The 16992-nt window shown below is 43.1% G+C and overlaps 1 protein-coding gene across 4 annotated transcripts in view; it reads right to left on the bottom strand.

The window, feature by feature from the left end:
- Positions 1-16992, bottom strand: part of Cemip2 (cell migration inducing hyaluronidase 2) — an 83600-nt gene that overhangs the window by 25824 nt on the left and 40784 nt on the right. For all 4 annotated transcript variants that reach the window (XM_028893909.2, XM_037205295.1, XM_028893917.2 and 1 more), the window contains 6 exons: positions 15504-15632; positions 12460-12548; positions 7627-7758; positions 6325-6360; positions 5279-5434; positions 1512-1689 (listed from right to left, as the gene is read on the bottom strand). In XM_028893909.2, coding sequence (XP_028749742.1) covers positions 1512-1689; positions 5279-5434; positions 6325-6360; positions 7627-7758; positions 12460-12548; positions 15504-15632 — 720 coding nt within the window. The remainder of the gene's footprint in view (positions 1-1511; positions 1690-5278; positions 5435-6324; positions 6361-7626; positions 7759-12459; positions 12549-15503; positions 15633-16992) is intronic.

The following is a 16992-nucleotide window of genomic DNA, read 5'->3' as shown; positions in this document are numbered from 1 at the left end:
TGCATCTCCTCTGAACACAAAACATGCCTGGCTCTGGAGTGACTTTAAGGCCTTTCCTACGAGGCTAGGGAGGAAGCTCAGTTGGTGGAACCCTTGTCAGAGTATGAAAGGCCCTGGTTCGAATCCCTAGCACAGCAGATAAAAAATAATAAATAATAGAAAATTAGCCGTTAGCTAGTTCCCATTAGGAGCAAACATTTTTCAGGACACACGAAAACACTTCTGTGCACCCCTCAACCATAGATGCATGAGTGTCAACAGCACATCTAAATGATAAACACCTCAACGGGAAACAGCATCGCTTGGAGTCGGCTGGCTCCAGGTTCTGGGCTACTGTCCCCTTTCCTCTTGCATTTGCAAACTGTACCCACAGCATCCCCACCACAGGGAGGATGGATGCGCCCCTGATGCAGTCTCTATGGATTATTCTCTTACACTATGGCTTCGAAAAAGCTATCTCAAGCCCTTTTTTAAACTCGGCAAGTGTTTAAAATATGTGGACATGATGAAAGAACCATAAGCTATGTTCTAGTTTCGGCTGTCTGTGGGTCAGAAAGCTGGAGGCTGTCTCTCTCATACCACTGCTATCATGGAATCAGCAGGATGAAGCAGGCCTGAGGTTCCAAGAAGACTGCCCTGTACATTGTGGGTAATGGAGAAACTGCTAAGAAAAACATTCTGGGGGCAACTGCAACATAAATACAAATTCTAAGTCTTCTTTATAGTATTCTGTCCAAACCCAAATTTCTATCACATTACTTCAATATGCCTCTTAATTTTTTATCCCCAAGTTTCCTACAAGCCACAGAGAAGTAACTACCAGTCAGGACCCAAATCTCTCAGTGGAGTGGGTCCTCTGACCAGCCTCTGAGTCCTCATCCAGAATGAATCTCAGCTGAACTGTGCTGCTCCAAAGCCTGAAAGCTTAACCAGCCAAATGCTTAACCAGCCAAATGCTTCTAGTTTCTGGTCCTCACGCCTTATATATCTTTCTGCTTTCTACCACCACTCTCTGGGATTAAAGGCTGGCTTTCTGGGATTAAAGGTGAGTCACCATGCCTGGCTATTTCCAATGTGGCCTTGACCTCACAGAGATCCCAGATAGATTTCTGCCTCTGGAATGCGAGGATTAAAGGCGTGTGCTATCACTGCCGAACTAGTGGCTTTTCTGTTCTCTGACCCCAGATAAGTTTATTAAGGTACACAATGTTTTGGGGAACACAATACCACCACACTCAATGTCTCAAAATCATATGCCATCTTATTCCTATGAAGCTGGACAATCTCCCGATACCATCTCTCTAAGTCATTATCCTGTAGATATCAGCATCTACTTTGAAAAATAGCCCTCAATGGGATCAAGTGTATGAGTTAGGAGTTGCAACTATATACACATTTCTTCCTGTCATTCAGACTCAGTGCAAGTCCTTGGTCTGGGCGTTGTCTTTGGTTATGTGTTGTTCCCCTTCCCCACCACAGTCCCTATGAGGGAGCCATGAGAACATACTTACCTGTGGACCAAATTTCACAAGGGAAACGTTATTCCTGGGTGTTGTCTGCCAGGAATTCTTCATGAGGAAGCCAATTGCACTGCTGTACCTGTCTGGAGTTGGCACATATTTTTTGAAAGTGCTCTTTGTGAGATGAATAGGCCCATCATAAATCTGAAAGCCTCGAATTGGGAATGTCCTATTAAAATACAAGGTATGTTTAATAAATGTGGGCCAATCTCTTTCACAGTATTTATGCTTTATGAATACTCTAAGTATCCCATAAGCACCAAATAAAATTCCAAGACATAGTGGTAAGCAAGACACAAGTTCTAATAGAGTGAAAAATACAATATCCTAGAAGAGATTACAAAAATAAAATGAAAATTAAGATAACTGCAGATAATTGGGGCTATGGAGACAATTAAGATTCAGGAATACAATAGACTGGGTGTGGAGAGACATGATGTTTGGGGTACAATAGGTCTTTCTAAAGAACTTCCTTGAATCAACTCAGTGGTGATGTTCTGTTTAGGGCTGGGGATGTAGCTTAGAGGGATGCAGTTGTAGAGTGATTGCCTAACATGTCCAAGGTCCTGGGTACCATGCCAAGAATGAGAAGGAGGAAAAGGAGGAGGAGGATGTTTCATTTGGTAATTCTGTGTTTTTGTTCTAGAAGACAAATCTGTGTGAGTAGAGAAAGCCTCCTGTTTAAATTAGAAGGACCCCCGACTGTCTGATTAAAACTACACTTCATGTATAGACTCTGGTTAACCCAGCACCTGGGTCTGAGGCTCATTTCGGAGGTATCTTCATTATATTTGTGGGAAATCTCAGTGATGTTCTCAAGACCCCAGTTCCAAGCTGATGCTATGGTCCACTGAGAATCAGCCCATTGTGGGAATGCTCTCTCTGGGTGTGAGTCATGATGAGGCAGGGAAGTGGGACAGACAGTCAGTTTTCCTGGTGTCCTGTGCTGGATCCTGTCTGGGCTCTTGTCCTTGTGAAACAGTGAGCATGTATGACTCTGTATCAATCCTGTTGGATCATGAATACTAGCAGAAAAAGAACTCGGTGTTTTGTATGTTGTGATGAAGGCTGAACCCGAGGAATCATACATTTGAGGAACGTGCTCTCTGTATCTGACTGTATCCCCAGTCATGCTTCAAGAATCTTCAGTAGCTAACGTTTGTCAAATGTTTGCCAAGGCCTGTCCTCAATAGCTCACCTTCATTCATCCCTCATGAAACACAAGCACTACTTCACACAGACAATCTCTCTGTCCCACTCCTCTGCCTCAGACCCAGGTGCTGGATTAACTAGCTTTGCAGGATATGCTAGTGCTTACTGCTGTTTTAAGAACTCTGACTGTCAATTCAGAACTCAGAAAATTGGGCATCGATCTCCCTCAAGACCCAGCTATATAACTCTTGGCCATATACCCAAAGGACACTCCATTCTACCACAAGGACACTTGCTCAACTGTGCTCATTGTGGCTTTATTCATAATAGATAGAAACTGGATAGATAGACAACCTGGATGTCCTTCAACCAAAGAACAGATAAAGAAAATGCAGTACATTTACACAATGGAGTTTGTGTAACTCAGAGGCTTAAAAAAAAAAAAAAAAATAACACCAGGAAATTTACAGGCAAATAGGTGCAACTAGAAAAAAATCATCCCGAGTGAGGTAATCCGGACCCAGAAAGACAAACATGAAATATACTCACTTAGAAGTGGATATTACAACCCATGGGCCCAGAGAGGTTAGGTAGAGTGAAAGATTGGGGGCAGAGGAACATGGATCTCCCTGGGAAGGAAAACTAGAATAGATTCTGAGGGTGACTGGGGGCAGGTGAAGACCAGAATGGGAGAGATCAGGTATGTGTGGGGAGAGACAGCTGGAACTAGGTAAGTCTTGGGGGGGTCGGGTGGGGGGATGGAAACCTAGTGCAGTGGGAACTCCCTGGAATCTATGAGGGTCACCCCAATGAGGACTCCTAGTAATGGAGGATACAGAGTCTGAACTGGCCATCTTTTATAGCCAGGGAAGGCTTCCAGTGGTAGGACTGGATTATATTGCATTAAGTTGTTGGCCAAGGAAGTCCCGTGGAGATCTCTAAACAACCCAGACTGATGCTAGCAGAAGGTCCCCCTCTGAAAACTGACAGAGGGGCCCCATTGCCAAGGATGACTTCCACATAGCTCACTGAACGTAGAGAGGTCTAGTTAGTGTGAAATTGGAGCTTCACCCATACAGTCTAGTCTCTTTGGCACAAGAAGGGACTCTGTAGGCTACATTAAGAGAAACCTAAACACCAACTCAGCCACAAAACCCTCCACCTATGATCTGTCCTGACTGCAAGATGTGCTGGGGCAATGGTGGAGCAGAACCTGAGCGAGTGGCCAACCAATATTGGGTTTAACTTGAGGCCCACTCGACAAGAGAGAGCTCATGATCTACATGACCTGGATGGCCAGAAACTAGAGACTGAATAGCCCAGAGACCTAGGGTAGAACCAAACACAACTGGAAAAAAAAAGAAATCAATGAAATGATTCCTAATGATATTCTGCTATATTCATCAGTGCCTTTGCCTAGGTGTCATCAGAGACTGTTCCTCCACTGCAGATGGGAGCAGATACAGAGACCTACAGCCAGACAGAGAAGAGTCTAAATTGGAGGTCTCCACTGGGTTCCTCCCCTCAGAGAATGGGAACCCCACAGAAGAGGGGGAGGAAAGACTGTAGGAGTCAGAGGGGATGAAGGACACCAGGAGAACATGGCCCACTGAACTAACTAAGAAGGGCTCACATGGGCTCACAGAGACTGAAGGGGCAAGTATGGGGCCTGCATGGCTCTGTAGTAGGTGCTTTGCAGGCATGTTATGGCTGTTAGCCTGGTGTTCTTGTGAGACTTCTAACAGTGGGAGCTGGCACGTCTCTGACTCTTTTGACTGCTCTTGGGATTCTTTTCCTCCTGCTGGTTTCCTTGTCCAGCCTGAACATGAGGGCTGTTGCCTTATTTTGCCTCATGTTGTCTTATTGTATCTTGTTTTGTCCTGTCTGGCTATTGTCTCTTGCAGACCTGCTCTTTTCTGAAGAGGATATGGGGTAGGGGGTAAGGGGGGTGGGCAGACACATGGGGTTGGAGGGAAGCTAGGTGGAGTGGGAGGAGAAACTGTGGTTGGGGTGTATTGTACAAGAGAAGAATCAATTTTCAATTTAAAAAAAAGTTCACACACAAAAAACCAGAACTCATTATGATGACAGAAAACCTGCCCCATTCTGACCCCACCCCCTCACCATCTCAATCACACGTAATTACATGGCCTCAGCTGGGTTCTGAGTCAGCTTTGGCATCTACTGGCTTTCATTTTCTAGGGCTCTTTTCAGAGGTAATTTCCCTTTTCCAGTGGCTATTTATGAAAAACCAGCATCATGAATTGCAGGGAAACTGACCTAATGTCATAGTTTATGGTTTGGCAACTTCTCTGTCTCAAGAAAGAAAAATATCAAGAGAAAAAAAAATCCACTTATATAAGGTCTTATGTAAGGAATAAGAAACAAGAGCAGCTCCTTCATAAAACTGATAATAAAACCTATGACATGGATAATTATTAATGCTTCAAAATCCCATGAGGATAATAGAGAATAATAATAATGGTAATAGTGAATACTGTTACTAAGACAGGAAAAGAGCCAGAGTAAGGCCATCTACCCAGGCTTATTACAGGAAAAGGCTCTGTCTCCACTGTTTAATTCTCCACTGCCAAAGTCCAACTCACCTGTTCCTGGGTAGCGTCCGAGGCTTCTGATCTATTCCCCCTGTACCCATGTACTTATTTTGGCCACCTTGAAATCCATAATTCCTACTCTCGCCAACAAAGAGAGATTCCGACACCTCCTGGCTCGAACCTTCATCACTTGGGAAGCTCCCATCACTGGTGAAATGAGGACAGTGATTAGAGACATTCTTGGAGAAGTTTGAACTGCCTCCAAAAGAAGAAAAACTATCATTTAAAAAGCTAAAAAGTAAAAACTTAACCTAATAGTGAAATCCTTAGAAATTGTCTTTATACTATAAAAATTCCTTTTATCAATTCATGAGTTACTTGAAAATTATATATAAACACATGAAGTTTAATTTATTAGCAACAGCTGATTAGCCTCAAGCAACAATGAGTTTGCATAGAATACGGCAATTAAGTGACAAACATGTGTAATTGGCCAGTAGAAAACTCATTATCTACAAAAAAAACGAGTTACATAAAAGGCTGGAGGTGCAGGGCAGCTGTAGAGTGTATCACCAGCACAGATCAATGTGATCCCCAGCACTGTGGAAAAACACACAAAAGCACACGAGCACACACACACACAAAACACACACACATACACAGAATATTTAGTTTGCATTTCTAAGTTAAAGCAGGTTCTAAGAGGAAAGTTATTATTTTTAATCTTCACACTGTTTATTTTCCTCTTTCATTCCATCCTCTATTTTTAAAGACTTTTAGCCTAAAGTTCAAGAGTCTTCTTCTAAACACAGTTAACAACTACCCTACCCTTCTGTGGAATTTCAGAGAAATTAACCTACAACTTTGTCAGAAATGCAATTCGTCTTAAAAAAAAAAAAAAAAAAGTGGGTTTTTTTGGCCCTCTAGTGGTACCAGGAAGAGAATGATCTTTTTTCTTTTCTTTTTTTTAACTAATAAATTATAAAGCAACCTCCCCACCCCCATTCCCAAACACACAAACAAAAACACTACAGGTGATTTTTTTTTTTTTTACCTTACAGCTTTAAAGTGATCAAATGTTTGAGAGCATTACGAACCTGGCAAAGGTCAATCCCTTTCCATTATCTGCAAATCTGTAAGAAGAAAAAGACGACAGTACATCTAAGTCATCAGGAAACAGGGAAGGGGCAATCCCCTCAGCGTGTGACCAGGAAACCCAGATCCTGATGCTCACTCTCCAACCACACAGAAGTTCAACCTCCCAGTCACCAAAGCATCAATTCCAGGGCCCTCAAGGGTATCAGGTTCAAATCCTGACTTTGCCAACTGTGACCTGTTTCTCAACCCCTTCCCCTCCCTTCTCTCATCCATAGTTTGAAATAATAATACCATCTTTCTCATAGGATTCTTGAGAGAATTAAATATATTAAATCATTTCAAGTATTTGAATAGTGTCTGGAACATAATAAATACCATATAAAGGTATTAGCTAAACCGTCTGTTTTTAATCATTATTTTTCAGAAAGAATTATATTTCTTCTATTTGCTTTACATTTTTTTTCAGTCTGAGACCTAAGCCATCCCTACAGATTTAATAGTGTTAAGGCTGGGAGGGAAAACAGTCAGAGATGGTGGGGAAAAGCCAAGAAAATAATGGTGAGTGGGAGAAAGGAAACGGAAACTTTTTTTCCTAGACTGTTGAACACTAAAGCTTAATTCACTACGCACCAGGCCTCTCTTAAAATCATGCAAGTGGAGGGGGAAAAAAAGGAGGTACTTCCTGCCTCCAAGAAGACACAAATCAGCAGGCGTATGAAGATGGACTTAGGAAACTGTGGTTTTGAGAGGCATGGCAAGAAGATCAGACAAATTTTAAAGAGTTTCCAAGAACAACAACAATAGAAATAAAATAAAATACAATTTTAAACCCCAGGTAGTTTCAAATTTTTATTTAGCTCTTCAGCATAAATAGTGTATGGCTGTATAAAGCTAAATTCCGGGTTTCTGGCCAGCCCACTGAAGCTTTCTCATGTCACCAGACAAGTTCAGTGCCCACAAAAGCTCCAGAATGACAAGATTCAAAACATCTGCTGTCTGTGAACTATAGGATTCATCCTCAGAGCTCATCCTGTCCGTTAATAATAATAATAATATAATGATTTTGGAAACTACAGCTGTACCTTCATTCTACTCAGTTTTAAAAAAAAAATCCAACTGGCTGTGGTGGCATTCACTTCTAACAGTACTTGGAAGGAGAGTGGAGACAGAAAGATCAGGACTTCAAGGTCATTGTTACACAGTGAGTTCACACCCGAGGCCCCGTCTTCAAAAAATAAAAATAAAAACCTAAAAAATAACCAGCAGCGTCAGCAGATGTTATCTCTGTAGACAATACTCACGCTGAGTTCTGGACAATAATGTCGCCTCCTCTGACCCAGGCACCATTATCATTGTTTTTAAAAGCAATTAGCCTGTCGATGACAGCAGCAACACGTGGCTTTTCAGGGTCCGCATCCTGATGAGGCCGGAACCTGAGGGGTGAAAAAGTGAAGTAAGCAAAGGAAATAGAAACTGTCTGTGTATATACATCCTACGGGTCAAGAGGCAGGGTTTAAACTGGGCCAAAACAAACAAAACAAACAAACAGGTAAAACACAACTTTATCATTTATAGTTCAAATACACAAAACAATTACATTTATTTACATGTAAGTTTCCAGAAAAAATGAGTTCATGTATTCTTCAAAGAGTAATGTAGAGAAGGCTTCTATAACACATGCACACGGAAAGCCATATACAGACCAGGCACTCCCATCTATCTTCACAAATTTTAAATTATGTGTTATTAACATGTGCTTACTGCAAAAACTAATCACATATTTCAACATACACCTATATGAATTATGTTATTAAATTGTATGCTGTTTATAGATGTTTTTAGCTAGAGAGATAAATCTAAATTCAGCAGATGGCGTAGAAATGCCTAAACCTAAAAACCCAGCTGAATTTATTACAAAGGCTGCATTTCTCATTTCTTTCACTCAACAACATTTCCAAGGTCCTTAATGAAAACGTCAAAAACTGGTCACATAACCCAACTCCATATGCCTACCGCTTTACAAAGATGGGAGAAAGAATAAACAAAAATGTAATTGAGTTTCAAAAATCAATGCATTGCACTGAGTATTTCAGTCACCCAGGAAGGAGCCTTTGCATGATGCTGCTCCTATAACTGTGGGCCCATGGTAGGTCCCCGAAAATGGCAGCAAAACAAGCATCTTCGTGGGAAGAGAACCCAGCACAGGTGCCTCAGGCCTGTGAGCTCCACACTCCATACCAACCACTGTACTCTATACCAAACAAGTCACTGGGGAAGAAGAAATGACGTGGGAAAGAGGGGAACAGAAAGGCATACGTGTGTCCCTTCCCTCAATAAGCAATGGGAAGTCAGGGAAACCAGGAAACCATGTGATCAGATCCCCACCTCACCCCACCCCCAACTTCCCACCCCTCCCAATATATCACAGGATGACATTTGGTGAATGGATTGTAAGACCATACCGAGGCCCCTTATGTATTTCTGATAGATGGTAGTGGAGTAGACTGGAATGGACATCAGGGATGAAGAGAATACCCAAGTCTGGTGCCCTAACTAGCTCAGACCGAAGAGGTAAAAGGCCTTACACTGGGCCAATACAAACTTTTCTGGCATTGCACTTACTGTTGAAAAGCTTTACCTAAAGTTGTTACAGAAAGTCAAGCAACTAGACGAGCTGGAAGGGAACTACGTAATGTTCTAAATGAAGACACACAGGTACCATAAAGCAATATGTGATCCTTTGCGACAGCTTCCTCATCTTTTCCGACTTCTCCATACTGTCCAATCACTGATCATTTGCACCAAAGCAGTGGCCCCGATTTCAGCATCTTCATTTGGCATTTAGATAACACAGGGGCTGGAGTGACGGCTTAGCAGTTAAGAGCACTAAGCTATCTCTCTACTCCCTTGATTGTTAATACTGATGACAACTTGATGGAATTTACAATCATTATAGAAATACATCTCTAGCCATATCTGTGATGAATTTTCTAGACTGGGTTAACTGAACTAGGATGATCTACCTTAAATGCCAGTGGTACCATTCCATGGGCTGGGGTCCTGGATGGATGAAAAAGAAACAGCACCTGCCTGCCAGCAGTCCTCTCTCTCCCTGCTCAATGACTGCAGAGTCAGTGTGACCAGCTGCCTCACACTCCTGCCACTATGCCTTCCTTCCACGCCATGATGTCCCTTCTTAAAGTGTGAGCAAACATAAACCCTTCTCCCCTTAAGGTGCTTCCTGTAAAATATATGGTTACAATAACAAAAGTAATACAACACTCCCCCTCCCGATTTAAATGTACTAATTAATTATAATGCACTAATTGGTTATAATGTCTCACCCCACCCCTTTTAAAAAGTTCTTTACGAAATCCCCCAATTTCAAATGAAGTTCTCTTAAGCGTCCCCATCTTTGAATTCCCATCATTTCACATCTTGCAGGCACGGAAAAAGACTCATCTGATAATTAGTGAGTCAGCTTCCTCTCTAAGGAACAGACTGAATATGTCTGCTGGATCCTACGATCATGGTGTTCAAGTCACAGCCTGATTTATTACTCATTTGTGCTGTCTGAACACATGTGGGCACAGTCTACACATCAGTTTACACAAAACTAAACACACACACAGCTGCCAAGTATCTTGTCATTCTACAATTAGTTCTTTCCAGTTACAATTTCCTAACGGAGTGGAGTCCTTACCAACGTGTGTGCATTGGAAACCTTGTATGAGAACTCATGGAGTGCAGAGGGACAACTACCATTTTCATAGTTAGGCACATGTCCATCTAGCAAAGACCTTCCGAGGCCATAATGAGTAGTGTAGCAACACGTCAACAGCTTCTTAAATATATCTGCTCCTCCGTTCATGTACATACATATAAACAAACACACAAAGTATATAATGTACCTCTGCACACATGCTCACAAGTGAGGGAACACACACATGTGGAGGCCAGATGTTCCTGTCTGCTGGCTTCCTCATTCACTCTTCACATTATTTTTTGAGACAGGGCCTCTCAGTGGACCTGGAACTTGATTCCACTAGACTGCCTGTTCAGCAATTTCCTGGGCTCCTCTTACCTCTGCCTCCCACCACGCCTGGCTTTTATGGGGGTGCCGGAGATTGAACTGACATCTCGTACTTGTGAAGCAAGCACTGAGCCAGCTGAGCCCTCTGCCTGCAGCCCCGTATCAATTCTTTCAAGGCAGGAAAAGGAGCCAATTGCTTACCACTGTTTCTGGCAGCACCAACTTGACAAAGCATACCTCACTAAAACTATCCATTACAGAAGACTTAAAAAGCAGGTGTGGCCAGGTTTGGTGGCTCCCGTCTATAATCTCAACACTTGGGATGCAGAGGCAGGCAATTCTCTGTGAGTTCTTGACCAGACAGAATTCCATGAGACTGTCTCATCCACACACAGGGAAAAAAAAAAAAGCAGGGGCAACTTTCCACAGCAACTTTGTTATTATTTTGGCTCTGCCAATACACTGATTGGTTTTTATTGTCAACTTGATATAAAGTAGAGTTACCTTGGAAGAAGTACCCTCAATTGAGGAATTTCCTAGATCCGACTGGCCTGTTGGGCTGTCTGTGGGGTATTTTCCTGATTGCTAAATGAAGGAGGGCCCAGCCCACTGGGGGTGGCACTATTCCTAGGCAGGTGGCCCTGGGCCTGTAAGAGGCTGTATAAGAAAGCAAGTTGAGAGAGGCCATAAACAGCAGCTTTCCTCCAGGTCTCTGCTTCCAGCACCTGCCTTGAGTTGCTCCCATGGCTTGCCTCAGTGTGGACTGTAACCTGGAAGCGGAAATAAACCCTCTCCTCCCCAAGTTGCTTTTTGTCATGGTGGTTTTTTATTTTTGTTTTTGTTTTTTCAAGACAGGGTTTCTCTGGCTGTCCTGGAACTTGCTCTGTAGCCCAGGCTGGCCTCGAACTCACAAAGATCTGCCTGCCTCTGCCTCCCAAGTGCTGGGATTAAAGGGGTGCACCACCACCGCCCAGCCACGGTGTTTTTTTATCACTGCAACAGAAAGCAAACTGGACAGCCAGTACTTGTGGTTCATAATTTTATTCTCATCTATTTGTTCCCCTTTCTTAAGCTTTTCTCATTTTTTCCTATTTTGGGTTGATCATCCAACAAGGTACACCTTGTGTTTTATTTACATAGTGATCACCTTGAGCCTCCTTAAATGTTCCCTGGTTACTGCTCTCGAAGGTTTTATGCTTAACTTGCCCTTGAGCAATCCTGATAGGTGATTCACCAAGTGGACTTTCCCGTTTTCTCCTGACCTCACATTTTATTCATGTATGGCGAGAACCCTGCCTTGCACATTAGTCAGATTCATCAGTCTCCAGTGTGGTTCCTGCTTTCTTCTCTTGACAACTGAGCCAGCCATTAGTCTTTCAACGGTCTAGCAAAAGCCTTTGCAAGCTATCACCCATTCAACCTCATAATCTGGTCAATAAACTTGAAATATATATATAAAAAAAAAGGTATGTTCATGGTTTCTACTGAATATGGCTTCAGGTTGCCACATTATCCAGAGCACTTTATTTCCACCCGAGACGTTTTGTTTATGTTGGCTGGCACACAGCACACGAGAGAGCCTGCTGCAACACTGACCCACATCCCAAACACATTATGTGGTTACACGGGAGAGCAACACAGCCTGCCAGGAAGTGAAACCGAGGCTACCAGCAAAACCAGAGGCAGCTCGGTCAGCACATCTGGGATCATTCCCTTGAAATGAATCCAATGCAATGTTCCATCTGACCACTAACCATGAATTCAGATACTTAGGTTTGGGGGACTGACTTGTTTTTCAGTGACTCAGACTTGTTCCCAAATTGGAAACCTTTGTTACCTCTCTTCTGTTTCCATTTCTTCCTGTAACTCCCTCTAACACAATTTTCCATTTTGAAGAAGGAAAAAGGCATCAACTTCCTTGGCATTTTGTTACGATAAAATGTATCTGCGCTCAGGACTGAGACAACAGAGAGATTTCCCCAAACTCTTATATGAGCTTTCAAAACTTCATCTACCTAGGCTGCCATCAGAAAGAACACTTGAATCTGAAAGTTCTGCCCTGAGAGGATAAGTCTGGCTGTAAGTGAAAAGGCAGCCCTACCTTGCACTGTTATCCAAGCAGAGGTATTCCCTTGGGTCGGAGGCACTGGAGTTGGTTGTTTTGACACCTTTGTCAACAAATAAACCAGCCTGAAATAGACAACAATGAGCCGCAATGAATATCGATCCTAAGGTACATCCACATGCACAACGCAGTGTGAAAAGACTTTTCAGCCTATCATTCACCTAAAACTGGGAATGGGGGGTGGGGACCCCCAAAGCAAAAGTGCTGTGAAAAGCAACAGTCTTCCTGGATATTTTTAGCTTATTCATTCAACAGACACTTATGTATTGTACACTTAATGGTTTATACGTTAATTCGCAAGTAAAATATATTCCCTGCTGCTACTGATATAAAGACTATGTGGGGGCATGAAATTAAGCAAATAGCTGTGGTCCAATTCTATAAGCACGAGGTTAGGGAAACAGGAGACACTGGCGGCGAAAAGGCACTAAAGCTTCCTGGGACAGCGAGAGGATCCAGATGTGTCTCCTACATGATGCTGAAATCCTCAGATGGGGAGGAACCGACTGAGCAGAATGGGCTGGGGGTGAGCATGAAGCAGCTGAAGGTCCCAGAGAAAAGTATTCCCGTGAAGACGCTGTACAAAAAATGCCTAGAGAGACGAGACGGCAGGGAATATTAGAGAACAGGTCCTAGACAGGACAGACAGCTCGAACAAGGGAGGAGAGAGAAGGGATTCGCACACGTCGGGGCATGCACACTTACGCCCGCAGATTCAATTCTCTTACAACTAACGAGACAAGTATGTGTTGTTATGGCATACGACACCAAGAATTAGAGACGGTTTTGTGTCATAAACATAATTTATAAAGGGTACGCTGGAGATGTAAGACAAGGGGGATCTGAGCAAAGCATCAAAGCAATTCTGCAAACAAGAAAGAAGCGCTGCCTCTGAAGACGGGCTAAAGGGGGGCAGAGGGAAGAGACCAGACAGGAGCCGGGAGACACCGTCAGTCATTCAGGAGGGAAACGACATGACCTGGGTCCGTGGTGAGCCGAGAGTGATGCCATGGCCTAACGGATGAAGTATCTGGGGCCAAGAAGAGCAGCTGAGTTGTTTTTTTCAGTTAGGTCAAACATGGGATTAACTAGCTGTTTGATTCACTGATGTAGAAATAGAGAAATGGAGCAAGCATAAAAGGAAGGATTTCCAGTTTGAATGTGTTTCTAATGTGTCCATAAAGCACTGAAGTGTGAGCCAGTGAGTATCACATAAGCATGGCTGACCTGGAACCAGGCAAAGGTTCAGGACACCTCACCAAGCAAAGCCACAGGGGATGGTCAGAGTGTGCACATTCGTGACAACTGATCCCAACATGGCAGGTGTCTTTTTAGGACTCCCAAGATTCAATTTCCTTTAGTTATAAAATATTCTGCATAATCATTCCCAAGTTCAACAAATTAAAATCTAATTAAATGCTCAGATTTAATACTCTTATAATTAATAAGCGCATCTCATCATGTCATATGACACTAAGAATTAGAGAGTTTTCATATCACAAATGTAACTTTAAAAATTAAAGATTTTTTTCCTTCAAATATTAGCCTTAGTCAGTTGCCCATCTCACAGCAATCACAGCTTCTTCTCGCAGCAATCTCACTTCTTCAAGTGACCCAAAGCTTCTCCTAACACTTAGATTTGGGTGTTGGAGTGCTGTATGTGCACATGTGTGTGTGTGTGGGGGGGAACCTGTGTGCACATGTGTGTGTAGTGGGTGGTTGTTTGTGCCGTGCCCTGAAGCACTGCCCCTCATTAGGCAGCAGGTAGCTCCCTCTGGGGCGTGGCCTCTGGGGACCCGTAAGACCTATGATGCACATATGCGCTCTCTCTACCTTGTGGATTTTGAATGCTGAGACAGACCAGAGCAGAGCTTGCCAGAGAACAGCTTGGACCTTGCCTCACCCTTCCGGGATCCTGCTACAATCCCTTATTTCTGTCTTGTGAGTTAACCCCCAAATAAATTCCTTTGTTCATGAAGCTGATTCCATGGGCTGATAGCAATTTAATCGAATTGTGTAAGGAGGTCAGTTGTCCTGCCATCACTCTTCACCTTATTCTTTTGAGACAGGATCTATTGCTGAACCAGGCTGGTGGCCGGCAAGCCCCAGGCGGCCTCTTGTCTCTGCTTGCAACAGCTCTGGGGTTGCAGGGGCACACAGCCACATCCAGCCCTTTGCACTGGTGCTTGGACCCTAATTCAGGTCCACATGCTTGCACAATGAGCATCTTACCTACTAAACCATCTCTAACCCCAACACTGAGATACGTTTTCGTGGATCCTCTCTCTGATGGTCATACATGGAAAGGTTCATTGAACTCTGATACGACTCATATCACAGCAAAAGATCTAATGATTACATACACAATAAAAAAGATTAAAGTGACTTGTAAGCAGGAAATGAATCACGGATATTCATGATGATGGAAGGGAGGGGTGAATGACAAATACCACAGAAATTGGACTTTCTGAATGACCTTTAGGCGACTGGAATTAAGCGTAATGTTCTTACGTGGTATTTCACCATTTCAATACTTGGTAGCAGTAAATGGCCAAAAGGCACTCAACGAGCACTGTGGAGAGAAGCAGGGAAGCAAAGCAGGGGTCCCAAGCTCCAGACATGTATCCTCTAACGTGTACGATCCCAGAAACCCGACACTGAAGACAGGAAGGTGAGAAAGAGGGCAGGTGGGCAGGCAGGCAGGCAGGTGGGCGGGCGGACAGGCAGGTAGCAAGAGACAAGAGAGAGGAGGACTAATCAGTGAGTCTATGACGGATTTACACAGATCATATGTGCAAGTGTGTGCTGTGTCTTGGGAGGATGTGACTAGACTAGCCCTTACCAGATGTTGGCCCTGGGTTAGGAATCCCAGCCACCAGAACCCTGAGCCAAGTGAGCAGCTGCTCATCATAAATTCCTCCATCTGTACTACTCTGTCACAGGAAGCAGGAAGAGGAAGGCCCGATTGCAGCAGTGGATCTACCCTGTGCATCCCATGACTTCAAAAGCCAGAGGCCTACCTTAAAATTTGAATGAACCCTGTTGTTATAAAATATTCCTAGTGGAGTGAGTTCCGGTTTCTCCAGGAGCTGCATCCCACTGGATTCCCCAGTGGGTTCCTTGTGGAAAAGGTACCATATTCCAGCATCCTACAAATGAAAGGGCAAGGTCATTAAAAACACTATCTCTAAATTTTTTTTAATGTATAAAATAACAGGTTTTGTTATGACATTTTCATACGAATGGATCACTACGCCTCGCTCATATTTATCCCATCCACCTCTGGCCCACCCCCAAGTTCCCGCTCCTCTCTGCTTAGATATTATATACACAGACACACAAGTACATATGTACAATCCAGATTCTTTCTATGAAGAAAATGATGTGGTATTTCTCTTTCCTCCTTGCCCCCACCCCCCATCCCATAATAGACTTCCTCCTGACCCTTGCAGTCCTGGTTTCATGTCATCTATACACATATTTGTATTATATCTGAATTCTGAATATACAACATTGTCCTTGCATGCATGTAAAGCCTCAGTTTTTATGAAGCCACCACATGAAACAGCCTCATGAAATACTCCGTAACAAATGCTTTCCATTGTTTTAAGAATTGAGTGCAAAAAGTTGCCCACATTATATAGCATCCCCCAAGCAGTTATATCTGCTTATTTTTCAAAGCAAATACAATTTTGCTTGCAGGATTGGACAAAAGACGTAGTTGGCAAGGACCCAAATCCAGCTTTCCCATCATTCCATGTCTACAGTGTTATGCAGATGGAGAACTCTGCTTGCCTTCTGGATGCCCGGGACAGCAGAGCCTTTGAGCAATGTGGTTTTTCATGTTTACCTCCAGACCTGATCAATAGATGAGTCATGCCTATTAAACAACTGTCTGCTGGCAGACAGAGCTCACTGGCTTCTTTCAAACAACTCCAATGCCCTTCCTGTTCTCGGGCAAGTTTGTGCCAGCGTGGGGGAGAAAACGCCACACGTATGAATCAGGGTGCTGTCTCCCAGTGTGGACCCTGTCTGTTTTACTGAAGGACTACTGGCCCTAATAGCAGAACAGTTGAAAAGTTTCTGACATAACGTGAGACATGAAAACAGAAATAAAAGTTCTTATTAACTCCATTCCCATTTTTTAAATTTTGTAACTGAATTAATAATTAGCTCAAAGTGAAGGATAAATTCACACTCTGGAACATTGATAAAACAGCTTTTTTACTTAAACATACAGCATAAAAAGATATTGGCTCAAATTCAGCAGTGTTTATTTAGTGCCCACTAAGTGCTTATGTATAGTAAGACTACTGTTAAGTAATTAATAATCTAATGGGGGAGAGGGGGAGGGGAAAGAGAATTAAAATATGACATATATAGTATCCTGTTAGTTGTTACTAAAGTCCTTTAGGGACACAGAGGAAACACAAAATGTGGAAAGTATACACACCTACACACCCAAATGACTATAATGTCAACATTTTTCCATGATGGAAATTTACAAAT

This window comes from Peromyscus leucopus, chromosome 1 (genome assembly GCF_004664715.2).
Source record: "Peromyscus leucopus breed LL Stock chromosome 1, UCI_PerLeu_2.1, whole genome shotgun sequence".
Lineage (NCBI taxonomy): Eukaryota > Metazoa > Chordata > Mammalia > Rodentia > Cricetidae > Peromyscus > Peromyscus leucopus.
Note: the sequence above shows the minus strand (reverse complement) of the source record. Positions and strands in the feature narration are given on the sequence as shown.